The sequence below is a fragment of the Cavia porcellus genome, unplaced genomic scaffold (genome assembly GCF_034190915.1).
Source record: "Cavia porcellus strain 051 isolate PalLab524CR breed Dunkin Hartley unplaced genomic scaffold, mCavPor4.1 scaffold_1, whole genome shotgun sequence".
In the NCBI taxonomy this organism is placed as follows: Eukaryota; Metazoa; Chordata; class Mammalia; order Rodentia; family Caviidae; genus Cavia; species Cavia porcellus.
In genome coordinates this window covers 95415451-95431332 of record NW_026947484.1, presented here as the reverse complement: position 1 = coordinate 95431332, position 15882 = coordinate 95415451, and the positions used below count along the sequence as shown (strand labels likewise).

Sequence of the window (15882 nt, the reverse complement as noted above, 5' to 3'; positions counted from 1 at the left end):
TAGAAGGGCAGATGGAAGTACAAGAAGGCAGAGGGAAGTCCAGAGAGCAGGATTGAAAGGAGATAAAAGAAGAGATAGGGAGGACCAAAAAGACAGAGGGGAATGTCTTTCCTTCAAAACTGCATCACTTCTGTTTCTAATGGGACTGTCACTGAAGCCAGGTCTCTGGACTGGGAATGAAGAGCTGGATGAAACTGCCCCAAAGCAGTCTATCTGAATAACACAGGAAGTTTAATAATACATTAGCTTGAAAGCCAACCAGAGGAATGGAAACTCTGAAAAAAAATCTAGTCCAAAAGACAATTCATATCCATGGATAAACAAATGTAAAAAACTAACGCAAAAACTACTCCATACGTTACCCTGTAGTAAAACAGCAGAGCAGAAGTGTATAATTTCATCTCTTAAAGACAGAATATAACTGCACAATATGCCCTTACTTGAGGTTTTTGTCTTTGCTCCTTATATAACCCTGCGAGTTCTCTGACTAGTACCCAAGATTTATAGTCATAAAAATAAAAAACCCTGTCGGTGAACTACATACTGTTTCTGGTTTTTGTTTTTTTTTTTTTTTTTTGTTTTGTTTTGTTTTTGGTATCTGGGATGGAACTCACAACCTTGAGCTTGCCAGGCAGGCACTTACGCCACTAAGCTAAGTCCCTAGCTCCCTTGAACTACATACACTAAAAGTCAGAAATTTATTTGTTAATACCCTGTAAGAAAAGCCCACACATCAGAATAAACTCAAGATACTTTCATTGGTTTAGTCATTTATTCAATAATTACTTACCAAATATATATTAGGTATCTAACACTGTACTACCAATTTAACTTCAGCCAAGACAAATTTGATTTTATTCACTATAGAGCGTTAGAGTTAGAAAAATACTTTCCTATAATTCTTTCTAATCGTATGATCTAAAATATATAAAGAACAATAGTTCAGGGGCTGGGGATTTAGCTCAGTGGCATAAACACCTGCCTAGCAAGCAGGCAGTCATGAGTTCGATCCCTGGTACCGATAAAAAGAAAAAAGAAAAAAAAAAGTGTAAAAATAAAAAAGAACAATAGTTCTTTACTAGTACTAGACTAGTACTAGACTCTTACGATGTGATAGTTTGTCAAAGGCTGTGAAGCATTCAGTCAACCTAAAGGTTCAGCAAGACTCCAAGTGAAAAGTCACTTGCTGCTCTCTGAGGGAAAAGCAGCAAAGGTACAAGTGAATGAGACCATAGCTTCCAAAAGTAGAGACGTAAATGTCACTTGCCATCCTCTGATTCATTTCACTCATGTAGACATAATGTAGAGAATGCTAAGAAGCAATGTATGAATCTATAGCAAGGCTCCCACCAAGTGTTTCAAAGAGACACTGAAATGACAAACGCTGAGTAATTCATAACACTGGGAACCATCCTGCCTGTACTAATGTCTTCATGACTTATTCTCTAGACCTTAAAACAGTAACAAAATTATTTTAAATTGTTAGCCTTACAAACTATATTATTTAAGAAAAAACTTTTAAAAACATACATTTTAAAACCTTGACTATATTGTCATTAAAACTTGGTATCTTTTATGTTCGTAAGTCACAAAGACTCAGATATAAAATTATATATCTTCCTTTTCCTAGTGGTTCATAAAAACATCAACATGTTCTCAGAACAAAACTTGCTAAAGAATTTCTGTCAAACAAAAGATTTTAAATGTTTACTCCTATAGAAGTTATGATGTCACACATATTTCTAAAGTAAAAAGAGACCATTTATTAAGCATATGCATACCTCATATTCAGCTGTATTAACAGTTAAGGAAGGAACCAGAGAAAATAGCTCACTCAGGGTTTTCAAAATGAGAGGTCTTGTGTCACAACTCAGCTTTGGGGAGAGAGCATTCCAAGTGGAACGAATGCAAACGACCTGTGAAACAAATTTAAAAAGTCAATACCTTACAAAATCCCAGCTCCTATAAAGCCATTAGATCAGAGTACTATATTTCATAAGGAAACAAGAAAAAACAAAAAACAAAACAAAACAAGGACATTCTGAGAAATTAAGAGTTAATAAGGCACTATCTCTTCTAATATAATTTTAAAACAACATAAACTGTTGATGATCCAGTCTGCTACACACAATTGCTTTTTTATTACTTTGTTTTGGTTACTCAAGTAGTAACTTTCATTGTCCCCCAACCCTGCTCTCACACTCACACACACACACACACACACGTGCGCACACACGTGCTTTCACACACACACACACACACACACACACACACACACACACACACACACACTCCAGATTAGCTATACATATACTGTTGAGAAACCACTCTGCGAAATAAAATAAAATGGCCAGATAACACCAGCATACTTCTAAAGTCAGTTCTTAATAGTTTTTCAGGTCTGAGGAAACTATATTGCCATCTAGAAAATCAGGTATTAATAATATAAATCAAGTATTCTCAATGAAATCATCTTACAAGCTTTTAAAGGAGCTCAGATTTTTAAGAAGCTGCTAAACTTTAAAATTAAATTTAAAGCCAACAAAAATGGTTGCATCATTTTCAACCTGAATCAGTTTTCTGACACAAGTTTTTACTGATTTCAATAGCTTGTTTTAAGGAACCCCAAATGCTTGTAAGTTCAATTCTAGTTACAGCACACAGTTTTGTGGTTTTTTCATGTGATATTTTATAAAAATTTTAGAACTCAAGCAGGAAGAGTGCCAACCCAGACCAATTACACACAGTTTAACCAGGTTTAGCCTTTCTCAAATCTCTTAATTGCAATTAATACACAATTTATCTCTTTCTATAAACATAAATTATTTAGGAAAACTACATGAGGTATTAAGTGAAAAGATGTCAAAGATAAATGAACAGTATATCTTAAGGGATGCACATTTAAAGAGATGCTCAAAGGAAAGACTGTTTAAAAACTTGGATTCAGTGCTTGTGGTTTTATTTTTTTACTTTCCATGAAACAGCAAAGAAACAAACAGTCTTTGATTTGGAATCCACTATGTGATTTGAATTCAACTAATATTCACTAAGAGCACAGTAACAGGCATAGTAACAGCACATTCACACAAAGAAATGCCTCTGATATTACAAATTATCAATGCTTGAATTTCTTTTTTTTTTAATCCTTAAAAAGCTACCAACTCAGTAGAAGGCACATGCTCAGATTGGTAGATAGTACTAAACAGAACAATGAAATATAAAATGTAGGCTAACTCTTCAAAGAACCTATGAGAAAGAAATATAATTGTATGTCATTCTGCATTATATAATTTAATTTGAACCATTTTAATAGAAAACAGTTTCAAGAGGAATCTAGGGAGGAAAGAAGTGCCAATGAGCACTTCTTTCCCTAAGAAGCAAGCCCCTCTGCAAACTGGTGCCATACATGGGTGGCTGTGGGGACAGCCTGATGCCAGCCTTTTCCCATGATTCCGCACCATTTGCAGACTGCAGGGGAAAAGAATAAGAAGTCAACAAGACGCAAGCTCTCCCTGTGAACCAGCACCATGTGCAGGCCACCACCACCAAGGGACAGCCAGACCTCAGCATGCAGGCTGGAAAACAAGAAGATCCGAGCCCCAATTCCACTCCCGCCATAAGCGACCTATTGATCCAGAGAAACACAGGCTGTGATGATAGCTACTGAGGTAAAGCACAATTTAATACTTGTGTTTAGTGTTTCACTGACTGCAGATCTAAAGCTGGTAGACTAATCATATATTCAGAGGATAACAACACACAATGTAGCATCTATGGGAGGTCTCCTTCTGAAGGTGGTAGCCATTGCTAATTCCCTATTGTCTTGTTTTGAAGTCCTCTTTCAGTTTTTTTTTTTTTTTTTTTTTTGGTGCTGAGTTGGGTTTTGTTCAGTTTGGTTTGGTTTGGTTTGGTTTTATGATATCCAATGGCATGGGCAGCTATTCCAAAGATAACAAGATCTATTATGGTAACCATTTTGGATTTACTATTACCTTGTTTTGGATTTACTATTATCTTGTTTTGAAGTCCTTTATTGCATTCATTATTTTGTTTTTATTGGTTTTATTCTGTTCTGTTTTGTTTGATTTTCACTATGTCTGAAAGTATCTGTAGCTATTTTGAAGACAATGAGAAGCATTATGGTAACCACTGTTGATTTCCTATTGTTTTGAAGTCCCGTGTCACTTACACTAGTTTGCTTTGATTGGCTTTATTCTGTAGTATTTTGCTTTATCTTATTCTCTTTAAAATAAAAAAAAAAGTGCCAGTGAGTGGGAAGAGGTTAGTCTTGGGAAAGAACCCAAGATAAACATGGACAGAAATCATGCAAAGGTAATGTAAGGATATGGTAAGCACATGAATGAATGTATAAAAACATATTGTAGTAATGAAAAGGCATCAATATTAGTGACTAAAAGCTTGGTATTCAGAATAGCTAGAATAACAAGGCAGTTTGTAATAGCATCAATAGTAATAGTAATTCTATAGATTTCTGAGTTGAGAAACTTAAAATGAAAAAACACTCCCAAAAGATTCTTGCAGTAATTTTTACAAAGTCAAAGCACTTCTTTCTTTCCTCATATATATTTCTATTCCTTACTACTCTATAACATATAAACAAAAATTCCCCCACTTTCCCAAAAATTTTATGCTCAGTAAACTCACTTATTCCTCCTGTTTACTACTCACTTTAAATGTCTACCTAATTCCAACCTATGCCATTTGAAGACCTACTTTAAATTGTGCTTCCTCAATTAAACTTTATTTTAAAATGCAAATCCTCATGTTATTCCAGCTTCTAACACTTAAAACTCTGTGCCACCACATTTAGCATTTAATTATAGACTGTCTGGTATTGTTCACTATTTTCGTGCATGGAAATTATCTCAACTAGGTATTGAGTTCTTAAAAGGCAATGACTACATCTTCCGATTCTTGTTCCCCATTCACCTAGCAGCGTAATAAGTATGTATGAGATTATCAGTATTCATCAAGTACTGGAGGCACCAGAACACTGATGAATGGAAAAATCTGAAGTGGAGACTAAATGAACTGAAAGAGCTTAAAGAATATGCTGGAAAGCGAGATGGCTGAGGGTAAAGGCCTGGGCAAACTGTGACAACCCACACAGAAAAGGAAGCAACTGGGAGGAGCGTGTGGGTAGGAGACGGGAGGCAGAACAGTTGAATCCTGTTTGAGATATTAATGGGAGTTGATGAGCAATCCCAGAGAAAAATATCCTACAGGAAGGGAAAAAAGACAATTTAGATGTGAAGTCCGTCAAAAAGTCTTGTCATTTGAGTGCTTCTGTAAGCCAAGATCCCACATGAAAGTGCCCCTCACATTGCCACAAACATCCTGAGGCACAGGGTGAAGACCTTCAGCAACAAGTTCCAGAAAGGAAAGCCTCTCCTTTCCAGGAATGAAGCATAAGTAGAACAATTTAAATTTTTTAAAAAGTCATAGGACTCATTGGCCCAATTGACAGTAAATTATCCTAAACATAGTCCAGATACAAGAATTATAAAACATAGAAAACAATTTCAAAATTACTACTATAGATTAGATCTTAAATGTTCCCACAGGCCCGTACATTAAAGAATTAGTCTTCAAATTGGTGATGTTAGGAAGTGGTAGAAATTGCCAATAGTTGGGGCACAGTTGGGGTTTTAGGTTCCTGGGACAGGTCTTTGAAGGGGACTGTGACAGCCTGGTCTCTTCTCCCTTCACCCTTTTGCCTCCCCCACAGGTTGAAGAGGATTTACTTCATCACCTGCTCCTGCCTCATCTCAGGCTCTAAAGCAAAAGTATTGGTTGATTAAGAACTTAAACTATCAATACTGTGAGTCAAAACAAACTTCTGCTCTTTCTAAGTAATGTACCTTGGGTATCCATCAGAGTAACAGAGAGCTGACTAAACAGAGTCATACAGCACTGAACAAGCTGCTTGTTCATTTTTACCAACATTTGCAAAAGAACTTTAATTTTTAAATGACCCTTGTAGAAATGATGGTTTCTGGGCTGGGATAGAGAAAATAAGTCTGGAACATCATATGGTGTGCCTAAAAAAAAAATTTTTTTTTTGAGACAGGATCATTGAACTCACTATATAGCCCATCCTGGCCTTGAACTCACAGTGATCCTCCTTCCTTAGCCTCCCATGTGCTGAGATTGTAACCATATGTCACCATGCCCAGTTTGGAGCATCATATTATGCCAGAAAATAAGGAGATGCTCAAAGAAAGATGTGGTCTTGAGAGAGCACAGGAAACAGAAAGAGTTCCAAGAGACAATGTAGAGTGGTTTGAATAACAAATATTAACAGTGATAATTAGCTCATAAATTGCAGCACAAAATAAACATCCACGACTTCATTGCATAATTGAAAATAGAAAGAGAGTAGTATTTCCTTACAAAAAGAATTCAAATTAATAAATTTAAGAGCAATAAGGAGATTGTCATCCAACACATACCACAGGAATCAGTGCTATGTGCATGATCTAGTCACAGGCACTGGTGTGAGCAAAAGATTAAGGATAGACAAATTACATAATTTCAAAGTGTCTCTCCAGGGAAATTTATTAGTTATAAAAGAAAAATAGTAACTTTGTAGCAGAGAAATTAATATAAATCATCAAGGTTAATATCAACAGTATTAAATGTCATGTCCTCCTTGGTGTGACAGCCACAACTGTTGAACCTCAAGTCGAATCATGAGAAATCATTGCGCACACCTCAATTGAAGATAATTTGATAAAATAACTGATGAAAACTCTTCAAAGTATCAAAATCATGAAAGCTAGAGAGACTCACAAACTGACACAGATTGGAACAAACACACTTAATTGAATTCTGAAACAGATAAAAGCACCTTAGTAAGAAAATTAATGAGATATGAATAAAGTCTATGTTTAGTTTATAGCATTGCGCTAATATTAATTTCTTACTTGTGATAGCTGTTCTCTAGTTATATAAGTAAGATGGTCACATTAGAGGAAACTGCATGAAAAACATACAGGAAATTCATAACTTTTTTTGTTTTAATAGAAGACTTTTTGAGATATAATTTCCATATCAAACACTTTTCCATGAAGTATACAATTTAATGGTTTTTGTACTCACAAAGCTGTATAACTACCTCAGTTAATTTTTGAATATTTTCATTACCCCTCCCAAAAAACCTATATGGTATTCAGGAAGGAAAAAAACAAAAAGTAAAACCACAAAAAACCCACTGTATCCATTATTCACTCTTCAGCCCCTTCCCTGCCTTCCAATCTTCACCATCCAAGGCAACCACAAGCCTTTGTATCTCTACGAATTTACCTACCTTGGAACTGTCTTATAAAGAGTTTCATATAGCATGTAGTATTTTAACTGAGTTGTTTCACTCAGCATATTGTTTTCAAGATTCATTCATTTTGTACTAAGCATCAGTATTTATTGTTGAATAATATTCCATTCGATTTTCATATCTCTCTGTACTGTTTTTTGGACTTTTCTGTATACTTAAAGTTGTATCAAAATAAAAGGTTAAATAACAGGTGGGGTGGCAAATGCCTGTAATCCCAATACTTGGGAGGATGAGGCAGGAGGACGGTTGCAAGTTCATGGCCAGCTTGAGCTCTCAAGGCCAGCCTGAACTACATAGTAAGACCCTGTCTCAAAAAATAAATAAATAAATAAATAAATAAATAATAACAGGTTAAAAAATAAGGGAAAAAGCAATTATAAATAATGGCTAAAATTTTGCAAAATCAATAAAAGGCATGAATCTATACTTGAATAGAAGAAAGAATTTTTTTAAATATGAATAATTATAGTACAATTGTTAAACATTAAAAAAAAAACACATGATCTTCAAAGCTTTTTTTACTCAGAAAATATAGACTGCCTGTCAAGGAATAATTTAGAATAACAACAGACATTTCAAAATTAGTAAGTCCATGGCGAGGGATGTCGCTCAAGATCCTGAGTTCAATCTCTGGTTAAAAACAAAACAAAACAAAAAATTAGTAAGTACAGAAGACCATGCATGAAGTCTGTAAAGTGCTAAGGAAAGTACCAGCCTGCAATACTAAATACACTGTTCAAGACTAAGACCAAAACAAGCAAACTATACATTAAAAGATGGGGGGAAAATTAAAAGATACAGGGAAAAAATCTAGAAATAATACAAACATAGCGTTGTTGTTTTTTTTAAACAAATGACTGAATATCCTTCTTAGTTTGTCTATTTTGGAAAAACTCATTCTATGTGCTTACGTCATGCATAGTTCATTGCTACAAGAGAGTGATAGTTTTTCTGTTATTCTTCCACAAGAATCTTAGCAAAACTACTCAGTACAGATTAAGGGGAACCTACGCATATCAAGGGGAACCTACTGTGATATACAGTACTAGAAAGAACACATTATTGGAGTCGGAACCCCAGGCTCTCCCATTTGGTAGCTGTGTACCTATGGCAGTCATTAATCTCCCTCAGTCTGTTTCCCCAGTTGCAAAATGGAAATAATACTAGTAACACCTGCTCTGTGTATAGCATGAAATCAGAGTAAAGGCCATATTGAGACAATTGTATGCAAGCATGCTTTATACAACTGGAAAAGATGGCTATTGCTGTTATAATCACTGGGGGGAAAATGAATCCTAAAAAGAATTAAAGCTTTTGCTTCTAATTCCTATGCTATAAAAATGACTCTGTTCTTTTACAGACAAACAAATAACTATCTCCTAATTTTACTTTCAAAAGCTATTTCTAGAAATTCCTGAGAATAGCCTACTTCTTTTGTCCAATTCTTCACTCCAGTAGAGGAAAAGCTTTATAAAAGGCTTTAGGCTATGAAAACTGCCTTATTTGCCCTTTTCATAATGAAGGTAAAAGAAACAGCCTTCACAATTAAAGGATTCAAGTCATCATCATGCAGTGCAGCCCTCTTAAGCTAATTCAGTACACACAATTCATAAAACAGGATGCTTCTGTTACCAAAGTACAATAACAGGAGCTAAGAGGGAGTTTAAAAAGACACAATCGATGGAGCAGAAACAATGGGAAAAATAACATGCTTTCTTATCCTAATAATATAGGGTTAAAGGTTATAAGTATTAAAAAATGACTAGCATAGGTTTATTTAAGCAATTTCAGTCTTTTAATGTCTGTATTTAGTTTATTATGAAGACAGTTTTATAGTAAAAGAAAAACAAGTAGGTATAAATATTGAATATTCTAAAGTTCTTTATAATCTAAAAGGAAGTAATTTGAAAATTTCTATTATAGTTGATTAAATTTTGTTTTGTACATGGCAAAGAATGCAAAGAAACATTTAAATCCCAAACTACAGCTTTAGTACTCAAAATTATTTGTACTTATGGTACAAACACTCATACTAACAACCCTGAACATCACTACATCATTTCCAAACAATGAACAAGACTTTTTATTCTGTATTTCTGAGAAATTATTTGGTAGTTTGTAATGCATACTTATAATTCTGATATCTGAATAAAAAAGACTCACAGTTGTGTAAGTGACATGAGTAAAAACAGAGAGGCATTTATTAGACAGATTGATCTAGACTATCAAGCCCCCTGAGGGACTCAGTTGCCAGGGACGGGAGGTTTCTTTTTCACTCCCCCTAGTGAGAAGTTGCAGGTTCCCTGAGATACCTCCCCATGGGGAGCAATATCTTCCAATGCAAACTCCATTGATTTCTCTGCAGGAGCAGAAAAAATGACATAAAAAGCTCCCTACAGAGACATTCACTTTTTAGTTTTGCTACATTCCATCTGGATTAATTATCTATTTCTTGGTGGACATTCTTTTCATATGAAATAGCAAATCCACAGTAAAAATGTGTCAAAAACATCCTTTAACAAGAAATTGATTACTGCTTTATTCCCCTAAAAGACTCAAAAGGATGTTAAAAAAAAAAAAAGAAAGAAAAGAAAAGACCAACTCTTCCTTTTCCTGTAAATGGAGGTTAGACTCCAAAGTGATAAAAGAAAATAATAGAAGTATAATCAACATAGCTTAAGGCTCAAAACACCACACTGCTAGATGAGTTCAACAGATAAAAGCAAAGCACACTGAGTGTCTACAAGAGTAAAATGCCATCTATCTAAATTTTAGAAAGGGCTAAGACATTGAGGAATATGTTTTATTACTATTTTGTATTGAAAAATGAACGCTGTATAAAAATTGATGAATTACGCAGTCACTTCAGAGACTATAACATTTTAGATAGCAATTTTAAACTGCAAAGATGAAGCTTTAGGAATGCCTATTTAAGTTTAGTCCTATTTAAAAGACACAGTTCCACAAGTGTATTTCTAAGTAACCACTGTTTAAACAATTTTATTATGTGTCCAATGAAAATAATTCTTCCAGCTCCCCCAATTTATCCAGAGATTTAGAGATAATAATAAAGATTAACCTTTTGGGCCTGACTGGCTTACACAGATCTACCTCAGTTCCCTAATAATAGAAAGGAAATATATCTGTGGCCCTTTCAATCAAAACAAAGAAGCTCTATTTTAGGAAAACCAAAATTAAGACAAAACCTACAATCTACGAGTTCAAGAAAGAAAAAAAGTTAGCAGATCTTCTTTAGGATTTATACTTTATATTCAATATTAGAAATCCAGGAAATCACAACAAAAATGTTCCCCTAAAAGAAATTTGAATAATAAAAATAAGGTTTCACCTATCAGTACAAATATGCCATCTAGCATAGTGCTTAGGCACATGAAAGCACTCTCCACAAAATAAATTTGTTGAATGAATGAATGAAACCAACTAGCACAGGGTTCAACACTTTTTCTGCCAAGAAGAGCTAATATTTAAAATTTAGAGGCCCACACAATCTCAGTCATGACTACTGCCTCTGCCACTGCAGTATGAAAGTAGCCTTCTGTTTACAACAGAAGCACATAGGCATGTCAGTCTTCCAAGAAAACTTTACTCAAAAAACAATGGATTGTATTGCCTCAATCTACTGTTTGCTCACCAACCTCTGGAACTAGATATGTGATTTTTCACTAGATACAATTTATCAATTATGTTAGACCAATGCTTCTTCACCTTTAATGTGCATTTGAATCTTTTGTAAAGAAGGGATCTTATTACAGAAGATTCTCATTTAGCAGGTCCAAAGTAAAGGCTAGGACTCCTTATTTCTAATAAGCCCTCACATGACATAAAAGTTGTTGGTTAGGAAACCAAACTTTAAGCCATGCCCCACCCTCAGTCCCACCCTGTGAGCCAGCAGAGGCCCCACCAGCCAGGGAAAAAACCATGATGGAAGCCACACTCCCCTCAGTGAGCCAGGAGGTGTACAGGCTGGGAGAGAATAACAAGCCCATGCCCTCACATCAGAAGCAACTGGCTGATTCAGAGGAACACAGGCTGAGACAATAGCAAGTGAAGTAGAGAAAAAACCTAAAACTTGTAGTGTTTGATTGACTTTGCAGGCCTAAAGCCAGCACAATTAAAAATTTAGAGGATAACAATATGCAATAGAGTGACTATGGTAGATTCCCTGCCATCTTACTTTTGAAATGCAACATGAGGTTTTGATTTGTTCTTCTGTTTTATTCTCTTTGAAATAAAAATATTCTCACCTCAAAAAAGAAAAAAAAGTGAAAACCAAACTTTAAGTTATAAGTTATTAAACTGCATTAGTGAATTTACCTTTGAATTTTCAAAAACAATTAGGAAATTATTAGATAACAAGCTCTATGTTTTACTGAAATAGTTCCAATATCAGGAATTTGTGTGTGCTGCTCCACAAAACAGTCAAATTAACAATGAATTCAACCTTCCACATTACTCTTCTATGTAAAAGAGACACAAAAAATAATGTGACAGCACATATCCTGACATTTGGTTTTAGAAACAGGGACATCATATTTTCTAATTCTTTTCATTTATAGAAGACACTAGACATTTCAGTTTTTTGGTACTGAGAATCAAACTCAGGAATTTGTACTTGCCAGGCAGGTGTTTGTGACTTAGCTATATCCTTGGCCATAGATTTTTAAAAAATGTTTAATACAACTAAGTAACACTACCAAGATAACTTGAAAAACTTACTTTTTGATATTTTTGAGGTGATAACTTTTGGGATTCATACCAATTAAACATTCAAAGGAAAAGCTTTCACTAGTCAGATGAGATAAACCCTAAGCAGTAAACAACTTAAGAATATCTAAGAATTTCATGTAATTCAGATTTGTTTACTTTCTTCAGTTCAATAAATGTGAGCTAAACAACTTTTGTATCCTAAGTGCTAACTTAAGCCCTCGAAGGAAAGAAAAGCATAATTGCTCAAACATACCTTTTACCTTCAAGGAGCTTTTAGGAGGTAATAGAATGTAAAAAGTAAACAAAGAGGGGCTGGGGATTTAGCTCAGCGGCATAAGTACCTGCCTTGCAAGCAAGCAGTCGTGAGTTTGATCCGTTGTACCGATAAAAAAGTAAATAAAGATTACAAAACTTTTGTGCTGAGAAAAACTGCAGAGTTAAAAGCTAAATGTACAAGCGGAAGTACCTTGTTAAAGAAAAGAGGAGATAATATTGTAGAGTCCCAGGGAGAGATAATAATGAAGAATAACTACATACCAGACATTGTTACATTTTTAGTTTCTAATTATCCCAGTTTAACCACACAAAAATTAAATAAGTCTTTTCAAAGCATAATATAAGTTGGTAGCAATATTTTTTGCTCCTACAATTCCTAAAGGAGTTTTGGAAACTATGTGAGTTGGCATCTAAAACCATAAGCTTAAGAATTGCAATAGACTTATTTTCTAACATGGAGTAAATATTGCCAAATTTAAAATAAAACTGCTAAAACACTCTACTAAATTTATAAAATTGGATAAAATGCCATAGCAACTTTATAGCTATCATCCATCTTATAAAATACATATGAAAAGTATCTCCTTTAGCAGTCAAAAATTTTATGTAATTCTTTTTCCTATCAAAGTTGCAGTTCCAGTTTAGTTCTTCCTCAGAGTTTTAGCCTAATATATTTTTATAATTGCAAATCTGTAATTGATCACTTGGTTATGCCCCTACAACAAATTAAAATTATTTATCTTTATGCTGCATAGGTTAAAACTGTTTATTTTTATTCCTTTTGCAATCACTAAAAATTAGACATAGGAATTGTTTGGGTGAAATAGATTGTGATTTGATTGAAAAATGCTTGTGCAATGCTGGGGGCGTGGCTTACAGGCAGAGTGCTTACCAAACATGTGCAACGCCCTGGATTCAATCCTCTGCACGGGGGTGCTGGGGGTGGGGTTGCACACTTTTCTGAAATTGATGCTTTAAATTATCCCTATGCTTTTTTGACATCCTGAAGGTTTTTACCTTAAAAGCAGTGAACTAAGAAAGATGTACAACAAGTAGAGATATGTCTTCTTTTTGCAGTGGAAAAAAAGCAATTATAAAAGAAGAGTTGCAAAAAGAGAAACTGTGAACTTGGGCAGACAAATGTTACTGAAGAATACACTGTGACATTGAAGAAATATAGTTAATATAAACCATGGCTGCCTACTTCCTAGAAAGTGTTCAAATACCCCAAGTTCTGCTGGTTGTAGATACTGCTTTAATGAACTGTTCATTGCAAACTGAAGGTGCTAACTTCTTGGATCCAAGTCTTCAGACCATTGGAAATCCAAACCACACTTTACAAAATTAAAATTAAAATTCTCTCTAAAATCCTGCAAGTCTGAGTGAGTGATTAATGTCACATTTAATTATTCTCAGAAGTCTACACTGCAACTGACTTTCAGAAAATCCCAGAAAAAAATACATGTGTACTACAGCAGTGGTAAAGGAAACTTCCAAGAAAACAGTCCACAACTGCTGGGGAAGAGGAAAGGATGGACTGATTTCCAAAAGTCCAGCTGCTATGGCAAAGAATTTCAAAAAGACGAGGAAACAAGGACACCAAGAAAATAGCATAATAGTATAAGCAAGAAAGTAGAGGGCCTCTGGAGTCTCAGAGGGGAAGATGTTCAAGGCTCTGTTTACCCAAGAAAAATGAAAAACCAAACACAAGAATAGCCCACTGGCTTTGTCATAAATAAAATCTTTTCTTACTTTTCCACCAACTTTTGTTTTACACTATTGCCTATTTTTTAAAAAAATATCGAAAAGCACTGCTTTTTACTCCAAGTCTTTCAAACCTAATTGAACATATGCATCAGACACTCAAATCTGCTAAATGATGAAGACTCTGCAAAAATTAGGACATGAAACCATTCTCACAGTGTGGCCTATGTGAAATAATAATAATGACAGAAAAAAACATAAGTGTTCCACAACAGGAAATTCATTAACTCCATCACAGCCATGCGTTCACTCGATTCGATGCCTAAAGTGCATTAAGTACATGACATGGTGCCCAATATAAACTTTGGCTGAAAAAAAAAGAGATTACAAAAGAATACATATAGTATGGTCCTTTGTTCATTATACATGCGTGCAGTGGTTTTCTCCATGGTTTATAGGTGATTTTTAATCTGCTTTTGCTTGCCCATATTTTGACTTTTCTGCTCTACGCATAAAACATCTGTCTTACTGCAGTGGTACTTACCTTTAACATGTCTTTCTTTAAGGAAATATATATTCACTTTATTACTTTGATTAATCATTTTCTATAATTTTATTTGGTTCTCTATTTTCATTTATCTTACATAAAGCTTTATTTTCAAATGACATCTCAATTTATTTTTTAGCCAGGGATATAGCTCAGTGGCACAAAACCTGGCAAATGCAGGTTGTGAGTTTCGATTCTTGGTACCAAAAAACAAGGACTTTTAAATTTATTTTTAAAGCCAGGCACAGTGGCATATGCCTATAATTCCAGCACTTGGAAGGCTGAGACAGGAGGATCACTGCAAGTTCAAGACCAGCCTAGGCTACAAAGTGAGCCCAAAGCCAGCCTAACTGCATAGTGAGACCCTGTCCCAAAAAGACAAAAGAAAATAATTATTTTTAAAATGACATTTGGTGAAATAATCATTCTTTTTTTCAAAAGTACTGAGGTTGACATTTTTTTCTATCCATCTACCTAAGTTTCTTTTACAGGGAAAATGCAAGTTTACTATAGCTGTTCTTATTTTACAAAAGAGATAAATTTCTTCAACTATACATGAAAAACCTAATGGAATTACTAGGACAATGTGGCGAACATATGGCATCTGTGGGATTAAGTTCTTTTCTTGTAAGACAAAAGACGTTTTTTCTAACTAAAACCTCAGTGGTCAGGTTTAATTGCAGTGTTGGCACTTTGTAATAAAACAAAAAGTAAGTTTAGGCTTGTAGCCTGGCACTCATTCTCTAAAAAGTTCACCATCGCTCTCCTGGGATATTTTATATTCTTTCATTGAATGGCATGATTTTTGCTCCTACTTCTCCAAAGCATAGCCCAGGAATTAGCAACTATTCCAGTCACATCAACTAAATATACTCTGCTGGTAACTACATAATGCCTAAAAACTTACCAGGAAAACACTGCACAACAAAAACAACATTAAGTAGATAAATTAAAGAACACCCCATAGGGTATTCAAAAAAAAACCAGAGCTACATGCTACAATATGCATGAATCCTGAAAATGTTATGCCATATAGAAGAAACTACCATAAAGCATCAACTTTTGGACATTTATATAAATGTCCAAAATAGACAAATCTACAGAGACAGAAAAGACATTACTAGTCGTGTAAGTGTGGTGATGGGCATGATGGAGACAGAGATGGTGTGGGTAATAGCCAGAGGGTACTAAGTTTCTTTTCACACTGAAAACATCCTAAACTTGATTTTGGTGATGGTTATACAACCCTGTGGATATAGTAAAAGCCACTGAA

At 34.7% G+C, this 15882-nt stretch overlaps 1 protein-coding gene and 1 long non-coding RNA gene across 5 annotated transcripts in view; one reads left to right on the top strand and one right to left on the bottom strand.

Annotated features, from left to right (window-relative positions):
• Positions 1 to 15882, bottom strand: part of Focad (focadhesin) — a 298353-nt gene that overhangs the window by 116783 nt on the left and 165688 nt on the right. For all 4 annotated transcript variants that reach the window (XR_010048410.1, XM_063251882.1, XM_063251889.1 and 1 more), the window contains exon 16: positions 1782 to 1916. Coding sequence is in view for 3 of the 4 variants with exons in the window: in XM_063251882.1 (XP_063107952.1) it covers positions 1782 to 1916 (135 nt within the window). In the remaining variant the exon portion in view is untranslated. The remainder of the gene's footprint in view (positions 1 to 1781; positions 1917 to 15882) is intronic.
• On the top strand, positions 3094 to 14121 carry LOC134476586 (uncharacterized). The gene is made up of 2 exons (XR_010048421.1): positions 3094 to 3668; positions 13436 to 14121. It is a non-coding gene; the product is annotated as an uncharacterized LOC134476586 (long non-coding RNA).